General features: G+C 42.9%; 1 protein-coding gene and 1 pseudogene across 2 annotated transcripts in view; one reads left to right on the forward strand and one right to left on the reverse strand.

The window, feature by feature from the left end:
- SPATA18 (spermatogenesis associated 18) overlaps positions 1–27,346 on the forward strand; it is a gene marked incomplete at both ends in the record, with an annotated part of 36,402 nt that extends 9,056 nt beyond the window's left edge. Inside the window, 12 exons of the mRNA XM_080796366.1 lie at positions 3,952–4,057; positions 4,171–4,286; positions 5,649–5,761; positions 10,591–10,686; positions 14,084–14,335; positions 15,822–16,104; positions 17,765–17,923; positions 18,804–18,979; positions 21,959–22,082; positions 23,893–23,976; positions 27,117–27,162; positions 27,246–27,346. Of these exons, the coding sequence (XP_080652492.1) occupies positions 3,952–4,057; positions 4,171–4,286; positions 5,649–5,761; positions 10,591–10,686; positions 14,084–14,335; positions 15,822–16,104; positions 17,765–17,923; positions 18,804–18,979; positions 21,959–22,082; positions 23,893–23,976; positions 27,117–27,162; positions 27,246–27,346 (1,656 nt within the window). The remainder of the gene's footprint in view (positions 1–3,951; positions 4,058–4,170; positions 4,287–5,648; positions 5,762–10,590; positions 10,687–14,083; positions 14,336–15,821; positions 16,105–17,764; positions 17,924–18,803; positions 18,980–21,958; positions 22,083–23,892; positions 23,977–27,116; positions 27,163–27,245) is intronic.
- Positions 12,453–13,008, reverse strand: LOC308338738 (large ribosomal subunit protein uL22-like; annotated as a pseudogene). Its single transcript has one exon. The product of its transcript is annotated as a large ribosomal subunit protein uL22-like (transcript).
- Positions 27,347–27,714: the final 368 nt, after the last annotated feature.

Raw genomic sequence — 27,714 nt, forward strand, 5'->3', positions numbered from 1 at the left:
GTTCACTCTCTTATCCGAACCCTGTGTGGTTGGCTTCTGCCAGAGTGATTTTCATAAAATGCAAAGTAAATCGAACCACGTCACCACTCTCCTTTACCTGCCCCCCTTAAATCTTCAGTGATGGGATAAGGCTCAGAACCCTTCATGGGCAAATAAAGTTTATCATTACTTGGTCTCTGGACCCTGTGTTCCACTTGCCCCGCTGGTACCCCTTGCTCCTCCTTGCCCTGGTGCCTGCTGCTGCTCCTCTCGAAATACCTTCATTTCTTACCCCTCACTGCTCACGAGGGCGTGCTTTGCTCCTACCACAGCTCACTACCCACAAGACACTCAATAAACTCTAAGGTAACTATTAATCCTCTGTGTGTCCCCCAGTTTCCATCCCACTTCCCCAGCTGGTGAGCTCACTGACAGTAGGCAACTTCTAATTTTTTCTTTCTTTCCTTTTTTTTTTTTTTAAAAAAAGATGTTATTTATTTATTTGAGAGAGAGACAGAGAGAGGGTACAGAGGAAAAGGGAGAAGCAGACTCCCCACTGAGCAGGGAGCCCGATGCGGGACTCAATCCCAGGACCCTGAGATCATGACCCGAGCCAAAGGCAGAGGCTTAGCCAACTGAGCCAACCAGGTGTCCCTAATTTTTTCAATGTAGCTTTATTTCCTGAGCTACACATAGTAGGAGTGCAGTGATTTATGAATGGATGAACTTTAGAATTAGGAGACAGCAGAATTCGGTGATATCTTTGCTCTGTTTAACTAGTGGGGGACCGTTTGGTAGAGAACATGACCCTACTGCAACTTGAGTGTCTTGCGTGAGGCTTTGTGTTAGAAGCTGCAGCGTGTTGTGACAGGTCTTGGGAACAGGAACTGTTTTATACTATACATTGTCTTCTGTTTAAGTTTTGTGTACAAACCCACTTAACAAACATTCCTTTGGGCACCTCCTTTGTACCAGACTCTGGGCAAGGCATAGAAGCAAATGGTAATAATACTACAATAATGCTTCTAATTATTCTGTCCCTCCTCTACTCTGCACCTTGGTTAGTTCATGAATTCAGCCACTTCTGAGTATGGGTAAACAGAGGCTCATATTTAAAATATCTTTTCTAGGGCGCCTGGGTGGCTCAGTCAGCTAAGCCTCTGCCTTTGGCTCAGGTTATGATCTCAGGGTCCTAGGATCGAGCCCTGCATGGGGCTCTCTGCTCAGCAGGGAGCCTGCTTCCCCAACCCCCCCCCCCCCCCCACCTGCCTCTCTGCCTACTTGTGATCTCTCTCTCTGTCAAATAAAAAAATAAAATCTTTAAAAAAAGATCTTTTCTATGAGAATACAGAAACTGAATGGGAAACCATATTTGAACCGAGGTCTGCGTTTGTTCCTATACCCGTTGCTCCTTTCAAAAACACATAATACCTCATAGGTACCAATTGTTGAATACCTTCTGTCTCCAAGGTGCTAGATATGCATTCTTTGGATTTAATTCTCCTCTAATCCTTTGCAAGTCATGATCCCCATTTTCCTGGAGAGGCAATGGGGTCAGAAGGGTTAAGTAATCTGCGTAGGATTGCAGAAAACGGTGGCAAGCGGCAGAGCAGAGGTAATCACTCAGGTCTGCTGGACCCTCAGGCCCCATTCCCTGCCCACGTAGCCTATGGCATGATCGAGCCAGAGGGCAAAGCTGTTCTTGAGTAACAGGTTCCCCAGGGTAAGTGCAGGTGTGTGAGCAAGGCCAAGGAGCTGCTGCTTCAACAAGGGAGGCATGGGCACAGCTGTTCAGTTGGGGGTTCCAGGTGTTCTGATGACGTCAGTATTACGCTGTTAAGTCATTCATTCATTCATTCATTCATTCATCACATATTTTGGGGCCCTTTAATTTGTTGAACATACCAGTGGCAACTGATATAAACATAGGAAAGACAAAGGAACTTTTAAAAAGAGCTCCTGGTCTTTTTAGGAGAAGGGGATAGAGGGATGAGAAACAGAAACAAATCAGAGCTTGTCACCAGGTGCTGTCCACCAGGTGTGGACGTAACCCAGCAGCTCCACCTAGGGTCTAGGCACGAGTCCACTCTCTCCAAACTTCTCCCCAGGCCTGGAAGGCCCTCCAGGATCTGTCCTGCCAATGCCTCTCACCTTCTCTGCTTCTGCTACATATGCTTACTTACGGTTCTCAAGGTGACTTAACTCGCTCCTGCCCCTGCCACAGGGCCTTTGCCCCTGCTACTCTACTGTACATCACAGTCTCTCTCTAGTACTCTGCATCCACACTTCTCTCAGTGTCTCCCCTCTTGTGGAGGGGGGATTCCGGATGGCCCTCCCATTCACTCATGTCCTCCCTCTGCTCCCAGCACCAGTCACACTCTTAAGAGCATGGGTTCCAATCTCAGTTCTGCCATTTTACTGGCAAGGTAAGCTTAGACAAGTTATTTAACCTCTCTGCATCTCATTTTTGTCAACTGAAAATGAAGGTGATAACAATGACACCCCCACATCCCAGTGTACTGCTGTGGGGCTTCCCTGAGCTTATATACGTAAACATCACAGCGCCTGCGCATAGGAGGTCTGCGATAAACACGAAGTATGTGGATCTTCTCGTCATCATGCGTCTGTCCGGTACTTACTGGGTTGGACTACAGAGACAGTGACCAGACCAGCACAGCCTCTGTTCACAGGGGGCTTGCTTGCCTGTCTGAGCCACTTCCCCCGTCTACACACACATGCATATGACCTGTAGCCTTTCTCCTGGAGGCCACTCTTCCTTCCTGCTCTCGTTTCTCTCCTCCTCACCCCCACGTCCTGCCCGGCGCCCAGGAGGCCCCCACCGCTCCTGCCTTACTACGGCTTGAGACAATACATCAGTCTGTGTGTTTTTACATCCATGTGATCTGTTCGTTGCTTGTGGTTCTGTCCCTTCCTTTAGTGGTAGACTCCAGTAGAGGTTTGGTTGGTGAGGAAATGGTAAAAATCTCACCAAGGGGGTGAAAAAAGCAGAATAATAGCTGAAGGCCCACCTCTTGGCTTTCTTCATGTTCTGTTGATGTCCCACATCAACAGATGTTGCCCATCCCCCCAGATCGGCCTGCTTTCTCCCGGCCTGGATTTCACTTCCTCTCAGAAGTCTTCTCTGCCTTCCCAAGACCGTGGGCTCTGGAGTAGACCTCGTGCGCCCATGTTCCACCGTGGGGAACTGTCTCCGCCCCTCTCTCCCCTACAAGTCTGCCCGTGCTATATGGCTGGTGCCACGTCTTTCGTCTTATTCTCCATGGGATCCTTAACCCCCCAGTACCTTCCTACTATTAACAAGTAGCATTCTTAATCTACATAATGATCTTAGAGGACACAAACCAATAAAGCAGGTACATTAGGAAACAGTGGTTTGTACTGGGTTACAAAACGTCTATTCACTTTATGAAAGGAGTTTTTGTAGGGTTCCTTTGAGTAGCAAGTCAGGGGTATTGCTAGTAAATTAACCCCCAAACCTCAGTGGCTTCACACACATACACCCTTTCTCAATGATGTGATAATCATTGCAAGTGTTGGATGTGTAGCCTTTCAAATTTCAAATCTTGTAACTCCACCATCCTTTATGCCCTTGGGGTCCTCAGCTGGGTCCTCGGCATCTGGCTGGCTGATGGGGAAGGAGAGAGAGAAGAGAATCAGTCAAGGGGTTTTCTTCCGGGTCATACCTGCAAGGGGCATATAGCACTTCCTTTCCCATTGACTGGAACTCTGCTGTACTGCTGCTGACTGCTGCCGACTGCTAGGGCAGCTGGGAGAAGTATTCTAGCTCTGCGCCCAGGAGGAACTGGAAAGATGGTTTGGTGAACACAGGGCAGTCTCTGTGCCTGGGAGCATACCACAGCCAGGCGCCCCTGGGTAAAGTCAGGCCTTGTGTCCCTGCAGTGGGTCCCAGAGGAAGGGAATTGCATTGACTTTTCTGTTTTGATTTTGCAGGCAAACACATGTGATCAAAATCTTAGTCATTGCCTTGAGCTCATCGAACAAATTTCCAAAGTACAAGGACAGCTCTTTCGGATCCTCACCACGGCAGCCCAAGAAGGTGAGAATGGCCCATGTTTCCCCATCCGGTTCTGTCTTCTTTTGCTTCTGTCCTTGGTGCTCTCACCATATCGCTGAACTTCTCTCCCTGACCTGATTTGTGGGTTCTTTCAGGCGGACATTACGATGGTGTGGAAATAATCAAATCGCGCCTTCTGCCTTGGCTGGAGGCCTCCTTTACTGCTGCTTCCCTGGGAAAACCTGTTGACAGCAGGGTGCCCTCTCTACAGGTAGGGATGCTAAAGGATCCCCCTTGACTTTCAGCACCCTGATCAGGCTCCAGGAATGCAGACATATTTAAGAGATGGCTTTTGCCTAGTGAGGGCCTTAGTGCTACTTAGGGAAGGGGGACACAGGTCCAAAAAGTGAGGTTCTGTTTACAGTAGCATGTGGCATAATGGGTTCAGCTTTCTCTTCAAACAGACCTGTGTTCAACTCTCAGCTTTGCCTACCTCCCAGCGGTGTGACCTCAGACAAATCCACGAGCCTCTGCTTCCTCCGCTGGAAGAAGGGACTGGTGATGGTCTACATCTGGGACATTGCCCACGCTCGGCATTAAATAGGAGCTTTAGAACGAAGATTAGTCCACACAGTTAGGGTACCACGGAGCCTCAGGAGAGACCATTAAATGGGGGAGGGCTCCAAATTCTGAAAGAGTGAAATGAAACGAATTGGAAATTAGTTCTCAGAGACTGACAAAGAGTATCATCATTTGCTGTTCCTAGGGGGTGATTTCTGTGGGTTAGTGTCAAGTTTTAGACAGGTGAAGCCCAGATGGGAACGAGAACATACACCTTGCTTAAGGCACTGACATCATTAAACATTAGTAGCCTTGATTTTAAACAATTATATGGATTTCCATAAATTCTCAAATTAAAGCATGTAGAGCAGTCTTTTCTTGGCAGTCTTAGGAGGGCAGGGGCAAAAGGGTTCCTGCTTGGAGGTCACTGGGCACAATTCTAGCCGCTCATCTATGGTCCCGGGTCTGTTGTCTAACCTTCTGTGTGTCTCACTTGCCGAATGGAGACAATGCTTTTGCTGACCCACTAGGGCCATTTTGAGAATTAAATGCGATAAACATGCAAAAACAACTAACATAGGACAAGCACTCCACAGACATCAGTCGGTTTTAAGCAAATTTTTCTCTCCCGGGGATTTTTCACATGCTGCTTAGATTTTTTACCCTGTGGGTGTTCTCCTGAGGATAAAGATATGGGATGACATTTCAATGGCTTTTTAAAAATTTGATGTATAATAAAAAATTGAAGTATAATTTACTTGCAGTGAAATCCATAGGTCGATAAATGCATATATCCGTGTAATTCACACTCTATTAACTTATAAGACATCTCCATCTCTCTAGAGCATTTCCTTTGCCAATTCCCAGTCACCTACCCTCCCCCACTGCAGGCAACCGCTCTTCTGATTTTTATTGTTCTAGATTAATTTTGCTTGCGCTAGAACTGCATCTATATGGAACAATGCATTTGCGTCCTTTTGCGCCTGACTTCTTTTGCTCAGCATAATTGTGTTGCAACCCATCAAGCTGTTTCATGTATTCAAGACTCTTTTTGATTTGTATATCATTTCAGGACACATTTGATAAGGAGAAACATAAAGAGTCGGGTGTTCGGGATCGGGACATGCAACAGTTAGACTCTGAGTTGACTTCGACTCGTAATCAACTCAACCAGGTTCAAGACGAGTAAGAGGAATGCAAGTTATCTTTTTCCAAAAAGAATTGTTTGTTCTTAATTTTTAAGTTTGAAAGGGGAATAATGGCTCATGTAAAATGTAGACATCTGCAAATAACGCTGTTTGTGTGTGTGTGTGTGTGTGTGTGTTTGTGTGAGAGAGAGAGAGAGAGAGAGTCAGACAGATTAAGGAGCCAGTGTCTTTGAATCTGGGGAGAAGATTTCTCCATTATAATAGGTTACCTAAGATGCTGGTCCCTTTGGTTTCATTCCTGGAGCTTCTTCTTCTCTAGAGGTCTATTATCAGCATATATATATATATATATATATATATATATATATATATACACACACACACATATATATATGAAGATTGTTACATAATAATCTATCTTTTGAAAGAAAAATAAAACGCAAAATGGGGAGGGTTAGAGAAGGTCAGACAAAGAGTAAAATCAAGAACAGAGAGCAAGAGCGAGAGGAAGAGGCTACATCCATCTGTCAGATGCGCTCCTTTAGGGGTTCTAGACCCCTGGCTGAGAAGTCAGGCTCTTTAAAGAATGAGCATTTCAAGATTTTGGAATAATTTGTAGATATAAAAAAGTATTTTAAAGAAGTCAGGCAATGCCAGGCAGCAGCAGCTGTCAGTGGCAAAGCCAGGGTAACGAGCACAAGGAATCACTGCAAAGAAAATCACAAGCCTTGGATTTGCACTTGAGGAAGATGGACAAATGTGTATGAAACTGCATGCAGCCCAGCTAGCCCAAACCCATGTTTCCTAATTGGAGCCTTGCTCTACTGCTCACATGTATAGGGCAGCAAGGAACTCTTTGGTTAGGGCTTGTGCTGGAATAAGGTGTGGCATGCCGCCTTGTTCTCTGATGAGATTTCCTTTTAAGGAAAGCATCTCTACAGACTTAGTTTTGCTTGATCATGAAGGTAACAAAAATTTCCTTCTTAAAATGCATACAGCGTACAAACATTCAAAAGTGGCTGTGTCATAGCCAAGGAAGTTTAATGAGGCATAATCATTGCTAATTCAAAATGCATACACCAAAGACAAGGATAAAGATGAAAATCACCTGTTATTTCATCCCTGTTAACATTCTGGTTTATTTTGCTCCAGATGTTTTTCTTTGTGCGTGCTTGCATGCATACACACACACACACACACACACACACACACACACAGAGTTACCTCCATACCCAACATTCATGTTGCAAGTAGAATCAATGTCAACGAACAGTTTTATGGCTGCCAACAGTCAACATTTACAAATGTAATGAGCAAAAAAGCACAGCTCCTCTGAATTTCTGCCACTTACTTCAACTAATACCAGCTGATTTGGAGGGAGGTGAGGATAATTACATTTACCACTTCTTTTCTGGTTTACTATAGCCCTTTTCCTGTAAATATCCAGTGAATTCCAAGTTCAAACTACTGTTAGGGTTTTTTTTGTTTTTTGGGTTTTTTGTTTGTTTGTTTCTTTTTGTATTGTTTTGTTTTGTTTTGTTTTTTGGCCCTCTCCAGTAGTCTCCCTGACCCTCCTCCTTCCTTAGACTGGCATCTAGAAGTAGAAGGAGGCTTGCATCTCATGACGGATGCCTCAGGCTGGAGAGGAAGAACTTTCGGTCTTGTACTGCTCTATGGCTTCCTGCTCCTTCATTTCCAACTGGGCAGTAGAGTCTTGTGTCAAGGAGTGCTGATTTGTGGCTTGTCTGGTTAAATCTTCTGGAGAATTTGCTGGCAACTGCTGCTGGCCAGGCCCTTCTGTTTGCCGCTAGCTGTGAGGTAGGGCTTCAAGGCTTTGCTGGTTTTTGACTTCTATCAGCACCAAGAGGAGCCACCCTCTCTTATCATTATGACTCCGTAAATACCCATTAGGAACATCAGGGTTCAAGGAACCATGACTGCATGGTTTTGTTAAAAGAAAAATTATTTGGAAATAATTTCCAATGCAGAAAATTTGTAAGAATAGTACTAAGGACATCCATAGGCACTGTCATGTACCTTTCACACTGTTTGCTTTATCATCCGTGTGTACACTATCTAGATGCATCCTCCCCCTCTCCCCTCACCAAGCCATGTGCATCTCATTTGAAAGTTGCGCAGAGGAAGGTATTTGCTCCTTCACCTTGGATTTCCTAGTTTCGTTTGGTTTTTAACCCACCTGTGGTTCTTATTCTTTTAAGGCCTCACAAATGATGCTGTCTGTCCCCCATATTCTATAGTAGCTAAGTCTCTCCTTTCTTACTCTACTTGCCTTTAGAGTCAGGGTGCTACCGGCTGTGAAATGAGTGGCCCACCAAGGAGATTCCCTGTGTCTAACTTTGTGGAGACCAGATTAGTTTTGACTCAGTTCTGAAGGGGCAAATTCTGTAGTGCTGAATGGGGACGGATCAGCCCAAGTTCAATGAATTCTCTAAAAGGAAGATGTCTAGATTTTATACTTGGGCTCTGGTTATGAATCCCACATGTTCTCATTTCCTATCTCCAATCTATTGGCAAGTCCAGTTGAATCTACCTCCTAAACTTCTCCCACCCTTGTCCTTTTCTTCCTATTCTACCTCCATCGCCCTAGTTCAAGGCCCTGATTGCTTCAACCAGTTGCCTTCATACTCTACTACTATGCTCTACTATAATCCATTTCACACATAGAAATTAATAAGGGCAGACCCCGCCTTAAAAGCTGTTAGTAGCCTCCTTTCACAAATTCTAAACTCCTTACTTACTCTCCGAGCCCTGTGTGATCTGGCCCTACCTCTCTTTCCACCCTCATCTCATGCCAGGCTCTCCTCACCTAGTCTGTGGTCCCCTTCCTCACCTTGAAACCTTTGTGCTCTTTCAGAAACATGGCGGGCGGTCTCTCTGGTTCTTTGCCCGGCTGCTTCTTTGTTATCTTTCAGGTCTCAGCTGAAATGTAACTTTCTCAGAGTCTGTGACCATGTATATTGAAAGGTCTTTCCTAACCCCCGCTCCATAGTTCTCTTTTGCAGTGATTTGAGAAGAGCACTTACCATAATTTAGAACTTGAAAAGATTGGTTTGCATGTTTCTGATCCACTAGACTAGAAGCCCCAAAGGGTTACTGTCTTGTACCTGCTATTCTGACACTGTTGTATCCCTAGCACCCAACATCATGCCTGACATGTGGTATATCCTCAATGAATGAATAAATCCCTAATAAAAAATAAATAAAACACATTAACTTGCTTAAAATAATGCTTGGCACCAGAATGTGACTCTTTCTTCTCTCTGTATATCATTCAAGGATGCCAAATTAGCATGTATTTTTGGTTGTATGTACATGTGCTCACACACGAGTGCCATGTCTTAAGAGAAAAACATACCTATTCCTGTTCATACTCTCCTCCCTTCCTTCTTATTTGCTTCTTTTAATTTTCCACAGTTTTCTCATGACAAAAATGTTAATTTTTTTCTCCATGTATATTTTTAAAAACCTGTAACATATTCACCTTTGAATTAAATCACAGCAATTTCCTCTTAATCGCCAGTAGCCCTGTTTATGAAGTTATTGCTACTTTGGCATTTTTTAAAAGACCTTAGACATTGTGTTCATTCATCACTACCATGTTCACAGGCACTATTTTAGGTGCTGGGACTAAAAAGATAAATAAAAAAATAATTCTTGTCCTTAAGTAGTTCACGGTGTATTTGTAATGAGACTGTTAGTGTGAACCAGGTGTTGGAGGCACTCCAGAGAAGGGGAGACTGCTTGAGACAGTCAGGGGCAACATTTGCAAGACCACTCACAGGTTGTCTGCCTGTCAGGGGAGGAGGAGAAGGAGGAGACGGGAAGGAACATTGGGTAATCACACCACCTCTTGTATTGCCTGATCGGCTGGGATCTGTGGGGACTTGGTAGGAATCCTGCTAGACCATTATTTCTCTATCTGCTTCACTGTCTAGGGCAGGACCCCAGTGTTTGACCTTCCATTCTTCCATCTAAAAGAAAGGAAGAAGACTAGCGTGAGTCTAGACAGCAACTGCACTCTCTCAGCCTCAGATGAAAGAACCTGGATAGTAGAGGGAAGTAGGGTCCAAGAAGTCAAGAAACCTTTGCCCACCTATGATCTCTCACTGGACTAGGGCAACTTAATGGAGAACCACTGGTCTCCATCCAATGTCATCTACACATTCCCATTTCTTTTTAAGTTTTAAATGGATCTAAAGAAATAATATGCTTTGTTATGATTTGTCTACAATGACGAGAGTCCTTGACACTGACAATGACCTGGCTATGTTGAAAACTCAGGAAAATCATGCTCAATAAATTATGGAAGTCAGAGGCATGAAATACAAAGTCAAGTTTGACTTTGGAAGATTTTCTTTGTAGGTGGGCAAATAATTTTTTCTTTATATTTAGGAAGTCTGGGAAAATTAGGTCAAATGCAACTCTAGTGTAAAGTAGTGAGAATACTGCAGAAAATGGTATTGGGAATGGAGATTTTATAGGGAGAGGCAGCCTGAAGATTTGGTGTGATTAGAACAGATGAATTAGGAGAGAGAGAAGGAGGAAGGGAACAAGTTTCTTTGCCCTTTACATTCTAATGTTAGTAATTATTACATAAGCCCTTTGGTGGTAGCCACTTTGTAATGTCTTTGCGTTTGACCTTGAGAAAGAATGCCTGCATATTTTTTGCATACAAGCACAACATATTTGCAATGGCATCTGATTGGATACAGATGTCTCATAACTTGATCTTGTTTATGTTGAACTTATAGTATATGCCAAAAGTTCCTGGGAGAACCTATGCCTTGATTTGGAAAGCCTGCCAATTTTGGAAAATCGGTCTTTAGTTACTGATTTCTCTTACAGTCTGGCTGAAACTGAAAAGACTCTTGAAGAAACCAAGAACAGATCGGCCATATCCCTTTTGGCTGCAGAGGAGGAAATAAATCAGCTAAAAAAGCAGTAAGAAAAAAAAATGACAGGATTATTGCAGCCTGCTGATTGATCTTTGAATTTAGCTTTTTGGTGCTCCATTACAATATGAAAGAAGCTGTTCACAAAGAGGAAAGGCAGAAATATTTTTATTAATTTTATAAATTTTTTTTCTTACTACAAGAACGTTAACTATCTAGTATAGAAAAATTTCAAAGTACAGCAGAGTATAAAAGGAACCCAAAGACCCTTTCAAACTTCCAGAGCTAGTTCTTGTTACCATTTTGCAATTTCTTCCAATTGATCCATTAAAAAATGGAGTTATTACTGCAAAAATCAGCATAAGTATACAATTTTAGACCCCATATTTTCACTTAATATTGTTTCTCTCTATTACTAAGAAAAAATACCGCAAAACTTGGTTTTAAATAGATGCATTGTGTTCCGTTATCTAGACATTTCCCTAATATTGAATAGTTACTTTGATACTGATTTTAAACATTGGAAATAACATTGTGATAATTATTGCAGCAAATGTTAGTTTAAATTTCAGATCATTCTCTAAATATAGATTTCTAGGAGGAGAACATAAACACATACTTTAAGGTTATATCATCCTTGAATTTTTTAAATCAAAGTATAGTTGGCACACTATTAGTTTCAGATGTACAACATAGCGATTTGACAGCTCTGTACGTACCTTATGCTATGTTCACAAGTGTGGCTACCGTCTGTCACCCTACGCCATTATGGTATCAGTGACTGTATCCCCTATGCTGTGCCTTTTTTTCCTGTGACTTAATTATTCCCCAGTCAGAAGCCTATCCTCCCACTCCCTTTCACCCCCTTTGCTCATCCCCACATGCCTCCCCACTCTGACAACCACCAGTTTGTCCTCTGTATTTATGGGTCTGTTTCTGCTTTTTGCTTATTGATTCATTTGTTTTGTTTTCTTAAATTTCACATATAAGTGAAATCTTATGGCATTTGTCTTTCTCTTCTGAGTTATTTCACTTAGAGTAACACCCTCTGGGTCCATCCGTGTTGTCACAGATGGCAAGATCTAGTTCTTTTTTATAGCTGAGTAATATTCCATTGTATGTCTATGTCTATATATATATATATATATATATAAAATGTGTGTGTAGACACATATATAAATATATATGTCACATCATATCACATATACATATATCACATATTTATCTATTCATCTATCAATGGACACGGGTTACTTATGGAAGCTTATTACCATCTTGGCTATCATAAATAATGCTGCAATAAATATAGGGGTGCACATATCTTTTCAAATTAATATTTTTTTTTCTTTGGATAAATACCCAGTAGTGGAATTATTAGATTTCAGTATTTAATTTTTTGAGGAAACTCCATATCATTTTTCACAGTGGCTGCACCAATTTATATTCCCACCAACAGTGCACAAGTGTTTCCTTTTCCACATCCTCACCAACACTTGTTATTTCTTGTCGTCTTTCTTCCAGCCATCCTGACAGGTGTAAGATGCTATACCTTCATTGATCCTAATTTTGATCCCCCCCCCAAATAAGCAAGTGGGAGTTGTATTCACACACACACACACACACACACACACACACACACACACACATATCTTTTTGCTGCCTTCACACATGTTCCATTGTTCTGATTTCTTCGAGAACATCCCAACATTGTAGCTGGGAGTACTGCTCTTTTGTCTACATCTCTCTCCCCTCTCACCATCATTTTCTTTTTCTCTCTCTCTTTTTAGTTTTATGTGCATTTATTCTATGCAAAATTTACTCCTGGGCCATAAATTTTTGTTTCTTCAATTTCTTCTGGGATATCTTTTTCTTCTGGGCAACCTCCTCTACTGGTTTAGGGATAGTCTGCTCTTTTTCAGCCACGGCCATCCCGATGTGGCAGGGAGAGCTCATGTAGGTGTTAATCCAACCATGAGCCTTGTAAATTCTTCGTCACATCTTGAGGGGCTTTGCTCACCTGGGTGTGCTCAGTGCCCAGAGAACTGACATCAAAACCCTTAAGTTCATCATGAATCTTGGCATTTTTAAGCACGGGCAGGGATAATTCAGCAGTCTTCACGGGCCACGGACCCTGTGTGCAGCCCCACTGTTTGCCCCGGGCACACCTACCATCCCCACCAGTGTAGCGACAGCAGGGCACACGCTGCTTCTGCGAAGTGATGTCCTTCAGATACTTGGTGGCTTTTCAGATCTGCATACCCTTGATGGCCTGGGGAGGCTCACATGTGTTCTTAAAGTGAATGTGAAGATTTGAACCTCTAGATTTGCATGATTTTGTAGGGTTTTCTGGGTCACCCGAATAACGGGCCATTTTCAGAGGTCATCTCAGCCTGCTTAGGGGAAGAGCTCTCACCATCATTTTCATCTCTTATTTCCTACTTGATAGACCTTCTCAGATTCTTTGACCCTATAATTCAGTGATTTCTTATAGCAGCAATTCTGGTCTTTACCGTTTCCAGTGCAGCGTTTAATTCTGCTGTTGTGTTTTTAGCTTCTCTGTGTCCTTCTTAACCTTAGCCCTTACCTTTCCATCTTCCATCATTGTCCTTTTTATCATAGCACGTTCTCTTTGTGTCATTTTGCTCCTGTTTTAGGTAGTCATGCCTCTCTGAATCTTTTTTTTTTTTAAAGATTGTATTTATTTATTTGACACAGAGTGAGAGATCACAAATAGGCAGAGAGGCAGGCAGAGAGAGAGGGGGAAGCAGGCTCCCTGCTGAGCAGAGAGCCCGATGCGGGGCTCGATCCCAGGACCCTGAGACCAGGGCCTGAGCTGAAGGCAGAGGTTTAACCCTCTGAGCCATCCAGGCACCCTGCTTCTCTGCATCTTTATAAGGATGCCAAGTTTATTTCCAAAGCTTTGTCTCTAGTATACATTATTTTTTTTTACAAATTCACCCTTTGTCCTAGTATTGTGGATGTTATCCCATCTCCATTGTCATCCCCCTACCCCCGTACCCAGCCATTCCATCTGTTAGAGAATCAAAGAGCTAATGACGACAGGAGATTGTATCTTTGGCCAGCTTCAGAACCTAGGTTTTGGAGGTCCAGTGCTTCCAGACTCCGTGCAGTTAAGATCAGCCTCATATAGAACAGGATGGCTATAGGCCCACTCTGCTTTTGCTGAAGAATCTGTGTATATATTCCTTTCTCAGGAGCCTTTTTCATGCAAGCTACGGATGTGGGGTGGCCCTCTGACCCTGGCAATTCTGCTCTTTTCTGATTTGTTTTTGTTCCTCCTGTGTTTCCATCCCAGTTGTCCAACGCAGTAATGGCATTGCTAAGTAGAGTAGCCTCTGTGTGTTAGGTATGCCAGTTGTTGCCAGTATCTTTCCTCCATCCTCCCCCCTTCTCTTTTCTTTCCTCAATTTTTGTTTTCTGTTCAGGCTTAAATCTCTTCAAATCCAGGAGGACTCCCGCCACCGAAACTCAGAACACAGAAGCGCGGAGCATCGGTGTTCGGAGCCTAGAGCCTCAGAGCCAAGGACCTCTGAACAGAGGAGGCTGGACCAGCGAGGCATTGACAAGCGGGGCGCAGAGCAGCGGCCCGAAGTGATTTCTGATTATGAGAAACAGCTCCGAACGCTGAAGGATGAGATAGCAGTTTTGTCTGCTGAAAAATCTGCGCTTCAAGGAAGGTCAGACACATTCTCACAGATCTTAATTCCTTTAAGTGCCTTTTGGTAGTGATAAAAGTGTGGCTTGGGGAAAAAGCCGAAATGACCTCTTGTACCCAAACCCCCACAGTATGGGAAACTTTGAATTGCAGAGGGACTGTTTTCTCTAACTGCACCCTTCCAGAGAGAGAAAATACCCCCTGGATTGTCAGTGCTTGGGCCCTAATTAACTTGGGGCTGACATGGAAGCCCAAGGAATGAAACTGAGAGCTACGTGGCTTGAAAGCAGATTCGGGTGGGCCTGTCATGCACGTATGGTACCCGTGCTGGAAGAATGTTCCATAATAGGAGGGCCCTGTTTTCTGAGGCCTGGGGGTCCCCTCTCTGGGATGACCACCTGTCATTTTACTTTTTGATGGAGTGTGTGGGTGAGTGTTCTGTGACATCCTTTTCTACTGATGGACAGAATGTTAAGACAGGTCATTCAGAGTTCCATGAGGACAGAGCAGGATGCTTCTCTGGGAGCATTTCCTTGTTCTTTTTTCCCACCCACCACCTCCCTCAGCCCCACAGCGGGCCCTGACCCAAGCTATCAGAGCCACTCCCGTACCTGGTCCCCATTCCCCTAAATGCCACCTTAGCCTTGCGTTCTGGGGAGTCGCTCTGCCATGATCAGTTGGTACCAGCTTGTGCTGGCTCCCAAGACCTGATTCTGTGCATTCCTGCCTCACTCCAAGTTCAGTGTGATGTCACATTCACAGCTCGGGATCGGCCGTGGTGACAGTATTTCTTGCGCCGTAGAAATTGTCAGACTACTGCCCAGGGCTTTCGCGCCTCGCTCCACCTTCAAAGCGGGCCTCACATTACTGTTTGCCTCCTAGTTTCTCCTCCACCTCTCTCCTTGGCGGCCCATTTCCTTTGATAATCTACCTCGTACTCGATAGCGATACTATTCGAGATACCGGGCTTTAAAATTCACTAAGTCCTTGCGCATGTGTTAGCTCACCGGATCTTTCTTACCCCACTCCCGCCCAAAAATAGGGCGAACCTGTCGCCGGTGAGAACTCGGGCTCTGGAGAGGAGAAATGAGTGTGAACGGCCCCACTGCCGTAGAACGAGAACGCAGATCTTTCTCTGTGTTCATCCCGTTTTATACCCTAAAGCCTCTGTGATATGTTAGCACCCCAAGGCTGGGGTACGAAATACTGAGAAGCTGATCTCTTTAACTCTGGCTTGCTGGCGGTGTTACTTTCGTTTTCTGAGCCTCTGGTTCCTTGGCCTTAGAATGGCCAACAATCCATGTTGAGCTCCAAGGGCTGCTTAAAGGATAAGATGAGGCGCGAAGTCCGCGCGCAGAAGCGCATGACCGTGTACTTGACCCTGGTAGGGAGCTCGCGGGGGCAGCTGCTTCCCCTGCCAGGGCGCGAGGCTCTTGGGTGTCACTTGCGGTTCACGTGGCCAGAAGCGAATCCCAGTGCTTCTCCGGCTGCTTCTTGCTTGCCAACAGGTCCGCCAGGAGCCGGACGCCGAGCCCTGGCCCTCGCAGCCGCAGCCACAGCCACAGCCGCAGCCGCAGCCGCAGCCGGTCCACCAGCCCCTCCACCGCCGTCGTGAAGATCAGGACCCCGTCCCCGAATCGCGCCAAAATGTCCAACGTGGCGCGTAAGGCTGCCCTCCTGTCCCGGTTCAGCGACGCCTATTCCCAGGCCCGCCTGGACGCGCAGTGCCTGCTGCGGCGCTGCATTGACAAAGCCGAGACCGTGCAGCGGATTATCTACATCGCCACCGTGGTAGGTGACGCCAGTGGGACTGCGCCTTGGAGGGCGGGGGTGGGGTGGGCAGCGGGGAGAAGGTGCTGGGTAAACTGGACCCTACAGCCTGAAGGGACAGCTTGGGCCTGAGGTCACAGAGGGAGGGTGGGATCTCCATTTGCTAGCTTGGTCCTTCCTTCCTTCCTTCCTTCCTCCCATTACGAATATTTGGGATGGCTCATTTTTCATAGTTAAGAACTCTTCATATATATCAATATTTATACCGCCCAGGCATTTGTTGAAGAAGTATCCATAAATATAGGATTATCTCAAATGAATATAAACTATGAATATAATATAATGAATATAAACTATGAATATAAACTATGTTGATTTGCACCAGTCTTCCAACTGATTTCCTTTCCTTCTCAAACAAATCAGAAGGCTGACTTGTGTTAACTCTTCTGTCTGTTGAACTCAGAGTAGTTATGAAAACGGCTGGGACATGAGCTGCTTGAGGGTGGGAGATTAAAAGGGCTCATACAGAATCCTTAATTCTCAAAGCAAAGGTATTTGTTCTGTTGGGTACCTTACTGAGATAGTAAGGGTCCATTATGAGGAATGAGAACAGTTAATATTTAAAAACAAAAGGAAACACTGGTATGAGGGCAGAATTATCAGAATCTACCAAACGTTATCCTGTATTATTAATTTATTTCAGGAGTCTGCAAACTATGACCTGAGGGCCAGATCTTGTCCTGGCCTGTTATTTCTAAGGAAAATACCACCTAAGAGCTAAGAATATAAGAATATAAGAATATATAAGAATATAAGAATTACATTTTTAGATGAGTGTCAAAAAAAATGTGACAAAAGACTATGTATTTTAGGCAAGCCTTAAAAGTTTAATCTCCAGCTCTTTACAGAAAAAAGTCTGCCAACCGTGGATCATTTCATTAAGAAGTTGGTGAAGGTTCTGTAAGCTTAACGGCCATGTCTCTCATGCATAACTGAGTTTCCTCGGTGCCTACTACATAACTGGCATTTAATAAGTGTTGAATCAATATACGCCAGGAAACTTGCCAGATACTTGATATGAGTCTTTGTATAACATAAACATAGATTGATAATTTCATTTCTGGACCAGTAATACGACATTGTGGTGGGATCATAGCCTCAACCAACACTTAAAAAAAAAAAAGATTTATTTATTTATCTGAGTGAGAACGAGAAAGGGCACTGGGAGAGAAGCAGACTCTGCTAAGCACAGAGCCCCGCATAGGGCTCGATCCCATGACCCTGAGATCATGATCTGAGCCGAAATCAAGAGTCTGGCACTTAACCAGCTGAGCCACCTGGGCACCCCCTAGTCAGCACTTTTTAGGTGTTTATTTAACCACAATGATCTGTTTCCTTGAACCTCTGCACTGTGCTGCCTCTCGCACTCGGGGTTACCAGAACAATGATCAACTGTCTTGAAATTAGTGAATGTGCATGGTCATAGATGTATTTATGTACTTTTCAAAATTGAGGTATATATTTTCTCCCAGATTAAAATTAGTTTTGGTCAACTGTATTTAATGTTCAAAAGACCCACACGATGTTGAATTTTTGGTGGTTATTCTTCCTTCGTGCCTTGCTTTGGATTTCTTTACTCCCCTTCTTCTACCTAATAAATTGGCTGCATTTTTATGTGCAGGAGGCATTCCATGTAGCTAAGATGGCATTCAGACATTTCAAGATCCGCGTGAGGAAATCGTTGACACCGTCCCTCGCGGGGTCGAATAACTTTGAAGATGCTGTCTCGGATTATATCATTTGTCATCTCGATCTATATGATTCCCAAAGCAGTGTTAACGTAAGTGTTGGGTCTCTTAGCAGGACTGGTGTGCTGCGGCTGCTCTTTACATGGAAGACCAATAACTCAGAAATCCACCCAGTGCTCAGGATTGCTTTTATATGACGGGATAGCAGAAATGAGCAATGGCCAACTGACTTTGTAGAACCGGTCATTATTGGCTCTTTCTTAGACTTTTATGGGGGGAAAAATAGTCTGACCTTTATAGTTCTAGTCTTTGGATGGGTTCTTAAGACTGGAGCTAGAATATCATAGGGCTCAAGAGCAATGGCTTTGGGGACCGTCGGTGTAGACTCGCACCCTGGCTGTGCCACGTCCTAGCTGTCTGACCTTGCACATTTACTTCACCTGTTTGTGCCTCAATTTTCCAGCCTTTACATGGGAGCCACAATGGTCATGACCCCATCAAGAGTTCTTGAGAGGATTAAGTGAAAAACAAGCAAGTAATTTGCTTAGCATAAGACTTGGCACATAGCAAACACCCAATAAGTCCAAGCTATTATAACGGCTGTTATTCTAGACTAGGAACAAGTTGGTACTTCCTGTACTTGCCCAGAACAGAAAATTGAGGGAATAATAAATAAAAGCCACTCAGTGTATTTGCTTTTAGTTTGGTGGGGGTGGGGGAGAGAGTCTCTTGGCCTTTAGCATGCCATTTGTCCTCTGCATCATCTTTCTTCTTTCCCCATTAGGGACTCTTTCTCCTCTAGCATGTGTGCAGCTGTCCTAGTTTACAAACTAGTTTCCTAGTTTACAATATCTTCACTCATGTGCTCTTTCCCTGCCCCTCCCCGCCCCCAACCCGTCATAACCCCTTTTGGATGTCAGAGCTTCTTGTCACAGGTTGGTAACAAGGTGATGCCCTCTTTTTGTTTTCCAGGATGTGATCCGAGCCATGAATGTCAATCCCAAGATTTCATTTCCTCCTGAAGTTGACTTTTGCCTCCTCAGCAACTTCATCCAGGAGATATGTTGCATTGCCTTTGCCATGCAGGCTTTAGACCCACCCCTAGATATTGCATTTGGGGCGGATGGAGAAATTTTTAATGATTGCAAGTAAGAGACATAAGAGCACAAGCTAAGGGATTTTTGTTTTTTTAAACAATAAATAACCTTTTCTCTATTCCCTGGAAGCAATTTAGGGAAAAGAGCTCTGGGTGGGGAAATCAACAGACATGACCTGACTTCCGGTCCCTGCCATGTGCTTCTCTGTGCCACAGGGCAGACGCCACAGGGCAGACCCCTCTCCTGGGCTTGTTCTCTTTCCCAGTCAAATGTGATTCAGAGGTGATGTTATCATTTCCGTTGACTATATTGGTCTTGGGGAGAGCTAATGAGTACCCGGAACCTGTCTGGAACACTAAGAAAAGGGGCTGCCCTAAAAACACTCAAAAAAGGATCACGGATGTGTCTTCCTTTTTACTGGTTTCTACTGCAGTATTTCGGCTGGGTGTCTCCAAGTAGGGCACAGAGATACATCGCGTGTGTCAGAATTACTCAAGTCTTGTTAAAAAGGCAGGCTCCTGGATCACACCCCATGCTATTTTATGCATCGGGTTTGGAGTGGCGCCGAAGAATCTGCCATTTAACAAACACCCAGGTGTTCCTTGTGCACACCAGCATTTGAGACTCACCAGGACCATTGGATTTCTATCAGCTTTTACATGGTAGATGTTTCCTATATTAATTAGAAGAAATTAAATTAATTTAAAACATTTTACTGAAACTTTATGGGATCTTATGATACAGCTGGAGGTTACTGGGAGGAGGCCAAGCTAGTGGTTAAGAACACTGTGAGGCTGGAGGCTCTGGCATCAAGCTGCTTGGGTTCAAATCCCAGCTCTACCACCGATTAGCTCTATAACCTGGGGCATGCTACTTAATTTTTCTGTTCCTTAGTTCCCTCTCTGTCAGATAGGGGAAATAATAATACCTATTTCCTGGGTCTGGAGAAGGTTAGTTGAACTCATTCAGAGAAAGTACTTAGGACACTGCTTGGCATGGGGATGCCTGGGTGCCTCAGTCAGTTAAGTGGCTGCCTTCAGATCTTGGGGTCCTGGGATTGGGTCCCACATTGGACTCCATGTTCATTGGGGAGTCTGCTTTTCTCTCTCTCTCTACTCCTCCTCCCTGCTTGTGCACTTTTTCTTTCTGTCTCATATAAATAAATAAAATCGTAAAAAAGAAAACAAAAAAGGACACTGCTTGGCATGTAGTGAGCACTCAGGGAATGTTAGTTCTTGGTCTTTGTTTAGATAGACGGTGGTGGCCCAATGTCCCTACGAGCTTCTGATGACAGAGACTACCTACCTTTCTTTTGCTTATCCAAATCACAATAATGGTGTTTCCAATGGCCTTCTAGCTTGCCATATTTTCCTGCCATTGCCCTGTTGCTGGTTTCTTTCAGATCATCGCTCCTAATACATGTCCACTCATGGAAGAGCTGCTATTAGAACATTACCCTGCAATTGACCTTTTGGATTTCCTTACAGAACGGATTATTTTCATCCCTCCTCCCGTGTTCCTTTCTCCTTTGCAGAACACATAGAATCACTCAGAAATGTTTACGCACTTTAGTTTATGGAATCTGCACATTTCACAGACCTCTGGGGGCCTCCTGCTTCCATGCCTTTAATCAGATGGAAGGTGTTGCCTCGTGGAGCAGTCTGTAACCTGTACCTCTGGAAGGCTGTGGAGCTGAAACTAGTTTTCCTAATAATGACTATTTGGTTCCACTTGGAGGATGTCACAGAACAAGTTTAACCCTTAAAAAAACAAAAACAAAAAAACAAAAAAAACCCCTGGCAGCCTTTCACGTATTTGAAGCAATTCCTCGTATCTTCCTACTTCTGGCCTCATGGCTTTGGGTTTTTCCATATAAAGGGGATTGGAGACTTCCTGATAGAGCAGTTTCTTTGGCCTGTGCTCCACGCTCTTTTGAGTCTTCCTATTTAACTGTCCACACTGAATGTAGTCCCCTGCTTTGAGTGGAGCAGTTTAGAGAAACTAATACCCTTTCCATTCTTATTCTCTGTTAATCCAGCTAATTTGTACTAGTGTTTTCTGCCTTTTTTTTTTTTCAGTTATATAACACTGTTGTTGAACATTTTGAGTTCAACTGAAACCTGTTGTTTACTTGTACCATGATTAAGTCTTTTATCACCTCTATCTGTGCAATTATATGCTTTTTGGACTCAATTACAGAACCTCATATGTATCCACACCACACTGTGTCTTATTAGATTCAGCTTATTGTTCCTGTCTGTTGAGCTGTTTTTTTTTTTTTTTTTTAATTTGACAGAGAGAGAGATCACAAGTAGGCAGAGAGGCAGGGAGAAAGAGAGAGGGGGGGAAGCAGGCTCCCCGCTGAGCAGAGAGCCCGATGTGGGGCTCGATCCCAGGACCCTGAGATCATGATCTGAGCTGAAGGCAGAGGCTTAGCTCCTTGAGCTACCCAGGCACCCCTGTTGAGCTATTTCTTGATACTGTCATTTGTTTCTCTTTTCCTACCCATCCCTAGCCTTTGAGTGATTTACCTATAGTTCATGAAGGTCATTGGTGAACATGTTACTTATCAAAGGATTGAGAGAGAACCGAATTCAAGGTCTTATTGACTCATTAGTTATTTCACTTTGGGTATGATCATTGAACCAGTTTCTAACCCACCTACTTAAGTCTATCACCCACCTACATTTCTCTTATTTTGTCCACAAAGAGAGCATGAGAAATCTTTCAGAATGCCTACAGGATTTCAGATGGTCTCTGTCTCCTGTGTTTCCCTGAATGGTAACTTGTAATTCTGAGAAAGGAAGGAACACGTTTAGCCTGACCTAACTTGTTCTATGCGAGTCCATGTTGAGTCCTATCCCTGGTTGCTATTCTAAGAGCCCACAACCATCTCTTTGGTAACAGAATGAGGATCCATATTCATCTAGACTGAGCATAATAAAAAAAGAAAACTTACATGGATGACCTCCAGTTATACTGCATCATCACTTAACTTCTCTTTTTTGTTCTTTTGTGTGTTTAAAATAGGTACCGTCGCAGCTATGACTCTGATTTCACTGCTCCCTTGGTCCTCTATCACGTGTGGCCTGCTCTCATGGAGAATGACTGTGTCATTATGAAGGGAGAAGCTGTCACCAAGAGAGGGGCTTTTGTACGGTGGCCTTGCATAGTGACAATTCATCCCAAGTGTTTGATTCACAAGTTCGAGAACATTTATAAACCCAGAGATTCTATAGAGGAAGTCTAAAGTTGCTTTTGATACAGTTTCATACAAAGGAGAGGAAACGGACTGGTTGGGAAAGAAGAGATTCCTTTCTTTGATTCGCCCGTGATTCTTCTTTATTTCCTTGCAGTGACTTCTTTGTCTGTTGCTTTATTTATAAGATGAAACTAGTCATATTTGCCTCCTCCATCTTAGAAATATGTTATTATAAAGGCAAAACTCTTTGAGCTTGTCTTATTGGAGGCCCTCTATAATTCTAAGCTTTGGGAAGTAATCAATTAACTTTCAGGAAGCAGTTGGCCAAATTTTTACTGACGATTATCCATGTTGGGAAACGATGAACGTGCTGTTTTTCTCTCCTTGGTATGATGTGTAGGGAGGGGGGAAGGGATGAAAAAAAGAAGGCAGAGGAGGTGGGGAGAGAGTAGCACATCAGTTTTGGAGGGTTACTTCCTGGGTGCATTGGTTGTAAAATGTTTTGAACGTGGTAAATAATTGGGCAGCCTTCATAATGGAGTTGTAGCTACGAAAGTGTGTTAATGTGTGTTGTGGTGGGGGTTGGGTGCCTGCGGGTGCTTGGATATTCCGTATAGTTCACACAATGGAGTTTTTATCCTACCCTTCCTAGAAAGAAGTAAGTGAATTCTAAAGGGAAGCTCTTCAGTCCAGCATAAAGCCACCATCTGGGTCGGCTCAGATCCTGTTCTCTTTGAGTGAGAGAATAGGGAAGTTCTTCAATGGCATTTTTCCTAACATAAGGGAGAATAGGAGTAGAGTTTTTTAAAAGAACTTAAGGGTTTTTGCAGCTTAAACATTCCACTATAGTGAATAGTATCTCAATAAATTATTTTGTACTATGAAAGTTGAACCTACAGAAATTGGGTTGGGTTGATCTGACAGCCACCATGGTCTATGATGAATGAGCTCATAAAACATGCTTCTTGCTCCTGCAACTATCACTTTCTGTTAAGAAATTCTAATTGTGGACTCTCTGTAGTGCAATTTGCAAGGAGGGAAGGGAAATAGCCACTATTTGTATATCCTATATCAAATACGCATTTTAACTTCCTTCTTCCTCTGCTCAAACATATCACCAACATTTTCCCAGCTTAAACTCCTAAAACAAAGTGTGAAAACCCTAAAAGGAAGTACTTGGAATAAAGGAAAAAGTTGAATGAAGGGAAATTTGTAAGAAGGATTTTGCTAGTAAGATCTCTTTATAGTCAATATAGTTTTCTTACTCATTAATTTCGTTAGTAGATGGGCAGCCACGGTGATATCCCCCCCTCCCTCCCTCATTCATTAATTCATTTCATCTAACAGTATTCATTTATTCAATAGTCACTTATGACCCAAACACTGTGTTTAGGTGCTGGGGAGTCAGCAATGAACAAAAGAGACCCAAATCCCTGCCCACATGGAGCTTACATTCTCTGACACTTACAAGCTTTACAAGCTAGTGTAATTTCTAACGATTTACTCATCAAAATGAAATTCTAGCACCAAAACTTTGAGTATCCCAAAGTTCACTGTAATGGGGTTTTATCTGAGAAATACCCTGAAGTTATTGTTAAATATTGGGTAGCTGTAGGATGTAAAGTGTGTGTCTCATGCTGATTGATGCCCAGTAATGGGCAAATGTAATCATATCAGGAAAACCTCCTACTCCATGGGATTGCATATTGTTTTAAGCCATGCTAGCTTTCACAAATTACTATTTCTCTCCGTCTCTTTTTAGTGGAATTCGGTGCGATCTGTAAGTCGGTGTCGAAGCAGGAGTTTAAGTCCCATCTGTCCCCGTAGCCGTATTGGTTTAAGCACGGTATATATCTAATAATTTCTATGCAAAGCATCTTATGGTTGACATTCTTATCTCCAACAGTCACCTCTACAAGAGGGGATTGTAAGTCTATAGGTAGAAAGAGAACCTGTTGCAATAACCCCAAACTGATTTTTACGCTACCTCGGTCTAAGAAACTTATCATTCTAGAAAGAAGGAAGTAGAGGTCATGTTTTTCTTAATTACTTCAAAGAATAATAGACTTTGCATATTTTGTAGTTTTATTTTTGTTTTGGAATGAAAATGGGAAAGTGATACATCTTCTGAACAGAGGATGGAGTGACCCAAACACAGGTCCTCAGTTCCTCTTCAACTTATTGCATGAGTTTGGAGAAATTGCTCAAATGGTCTGGATTCCAATGCTGTATAAAAAGCATTGCAGGTATTAATTTTCCTCCACACTTCAAAGTAGGAAGAATAACATTGGTCTCCTTGTGTATTAGTTCTTGGGAGGATTACTAATAAGCTGTGAAAAAAATAACAGCAAAACTTTTATTTAAAAGATTTAATTTATTTAGTTGACACAGAGAGAGAGAGATCACAAGTAGGCAGAGAGGCAGGCAGAGAGAGAGAGAGGGGGGAAGCAGGCTCCCTGCTGAGCAAGGAGCCCGATGCGGGGCTTGATCCCAGGATCCTAAGATCATGACCTGAGCCAAAGGCAGAGGCTTAACCCTCTGAGCCACCCAGGCACCCCAGCAAAAACATTTTTGAAAACCAAAAACATTATTATGCCTTACCACTGTCAATTTATTCAACAAATAATATTTAGTCAATGCCTTTCAAATATGGGACTGGACCAAGACATCCGAACACAAAATTGGCTAGTCATTTGCTGTTTCTTCGAATAAAAATTCTTTAAATATTTGTTCAATCTTGTTTTAGGGAGAGTGGTGGAGGAGAACTGCAGTTGGCAGGGCTCCAGTTATCTGGAATTATCTCTAGTCATGCAACTCACACCATAAACTTCTCAAACTCCCTCTGTAAAATAAAATAAAAAACAACCATCCCCACCCACCGTTAATAAGGTCTACTTTTCTGAGTTTAGTGAACATCTATTACTTCAGCATGCTCTTTTTCAAATACCCTTTCCTTTTCTGATGGATGCTAGATTTGCAGGGAGGGGACACAAACATGATGAAAACATGGTCTCTTCCCTGAATGGGTTTCCATAGAGGAAGATCAACCTGATTTCAACAAAGTCACTGAGTGTGGTATATGCCACCATCCATGTAAGAGGCATGAAGGACTAGAGCCATGAGAGGAGACAGGGACTCCTTCTGGACTTGGTAGTGAGGAAGGGTTTTATGGGCAAGTTGGTACTTGATTTGGCTTTTTAGAATGGATGGAATTTCAATGAGCTGGGAAATTAAGGAGAAATATCCAGAAAAAGGAAATAGCCTGAGAATGGAAAAGGCATGTATGTGACACAGATCTTTTGCTCATAGAGATTTTAATATATCTGACCTATCCATATTCGTGAGTAAGTATTTATGGTGGGTAAAAGCAAAAGGATAGTGCATTTCGTGGACTGAAAAACAAAAAAGAAATCTTGAAAATTTTATCCTGCAAGAACCTCAGTCTCCTTTTTCTAAGAGGACATGGCTTATCAAAGAGCAGTATTAGACACCTCAAGCATTCACAGACAGGGCAAATTTTTCCTCTGAACTCTCACTGGAAGGCTTATTTATTGGTGGGCAGTGTCCGTCTAATAAAGCCCTCATGCATGTTTCACACCCCTTCTCTTTCCTGCTTTGTGCCCAAGGAGAACCAAATAATTTAAACTTTAGATGAAAATCAAATACACTCTTTTTTTTTTTTTTTTTTTTTTTAAGTAGGCTCCACACCCAATGTGGAGCTTGAACTCATGAACCTGAGATCAAGGGTTGCATGTTCTACTGACTGAGCCAGCCAGGTGCCCCTAAAATATATTATTAACGGGGAAGCCGCTGCACACTTTCTGGCCCTTTCCACCGTCCTCTCCTTGCAGTGATTGGGTACACCTGCAAAATAAAATACAAATATTTTTAGTTAGTCTGGTTTTGGCTTATGAGGTCTTGATGCATCCAGAACAGATTTCATCTTTGTTATTGTCTATTTTAAAGTTTTTGAAAGCTCAGGGCAAGAATGTTGCTTATAGTCAGTTATTTCTGAATAATAACAGGTGTATAGGTATAGGTAGGGGATTTTGCTTAGTGAAAGCAAAGGTGAGATTTTTTAAATAAATTTTTTTATTAAAAAAATTTTAAATTATAAATTTAATTAATGAATGTATTTAATCAATAAATTAATACATAATTTATTATATATAAATATATAATAAATAATAAATGATTAGTATTAATACATTAAATAAATTTAATTTAAATTTAAAATTTAATTAAAAATTAAATTAAAAAAATTTTCTGGGGTGCCTGGGTGGCTCAGTGGGTTAAAGCCTCTGCCTTTGGCTCAGGTCATGATCCCAGGGTCCTGGGATTGAGCCCTGCCTTGGGCTCTCTGTTCAGCCGAGATCCTGCTTCCCCCACCCCCCCTCTCTGCCTGTCTCTCTGCCTACTTGTGATCTCTGTCAAATAAATAAATAAAATCTTAAAAAAATTTTTTTTAAATTTTTTAAATAAAAATATTTTTCAAAGTTTTTAAATTAAAAAAATTGCTTTGAAAGCAAAGGTGAGATTTTCTGGAAAATGATTATTTCCAGGGTTTTGGACACAGGACATGATTCATATAGAGATCTGACAGAGAGCATTTGATCATTTTAGCTTTAATTGGGTAATCGTACTACTATTAATAACTATTTTCTGGAAAGTGTTGAATTCGACACGGCCAAAGAGCACCCAATCTCAAAGTCTTCAGCAGCTATTAAAGCAAACAAACAAGCAAACAAACCAACTTAGGCCACTGAGCCCAGATTTTATTGAATGACATGATTGAAACCACATTGAGGGCCCATTTACTTCAGGACGTGTAAAAGGAATCACATTGCTCAACCTCAGAGTTGACCAGCAAAGTTCTAAAGTGCCTCAGAACAACTATTTAGCTGGTTTTAGGAATAAAAGGTCAAAGGGGTTTATTCTTTGAGCTCCAACTCCGTGTCATTCACGTGACTCCTCTGTATTTTCCAGATATCTCGAAGCCGGAGCCCTTCTCCAATAAGATGCGGATTGCCGAGTAAGTGGGGTGGTTTAGACGGCTTTTTAATACCCATCTTAGCCCTCAGCCCCGTGTGGCAAAATGAATGTTTCGCCTCCCAGGGAACATCTCCGACCTCCACCTCACACCTTCATTTCTGGGCCCTTCCGTTGATGGTGCCCTAGCGGATCCCTTGGGTGACACGGGAGGAGCCTCTGAGTGAGAGGTTTTATCGATGTAAACCCAGATCCGTCACCCCACTTTCATTTAGGTCCTTCCAAAAGAAAGTCTAAGAAAGTGACCGTAATCAAGAACTCTTTGTTTTTCTCCCTAGGGTTTTAAAGCCACTGGACGTGTCCCTTTGCTACAGTACATCTGCACCAGCAACTTCCCCAGTGCCTGTCTCCTGTGCCTGCCTCAGAACTCATTTAAGATAATGTGAAAACGCAATTCTGTGTATCCCTCCACACGGAGAGTTAAATGTTTTGGCTTAGCATGTTTGTAACTTCAGATATATTGCATTTTATTTTATTTTATAGATACAAATTCCATTACTTTGATAAAAACGATTGCATAGGTGTTTAGGATCAT

This window comes from Martes martes (assembly GCF_963455335.1).
Source record: "Martes martes genome assembly, chromosome: 2".
In the NCBI taxonomy this organism is placed as follows: Eukaryota; Metazoa; Chordata; class Mammalia; order Carnivora; family Mustelidae; genus Martes; species Martes martes.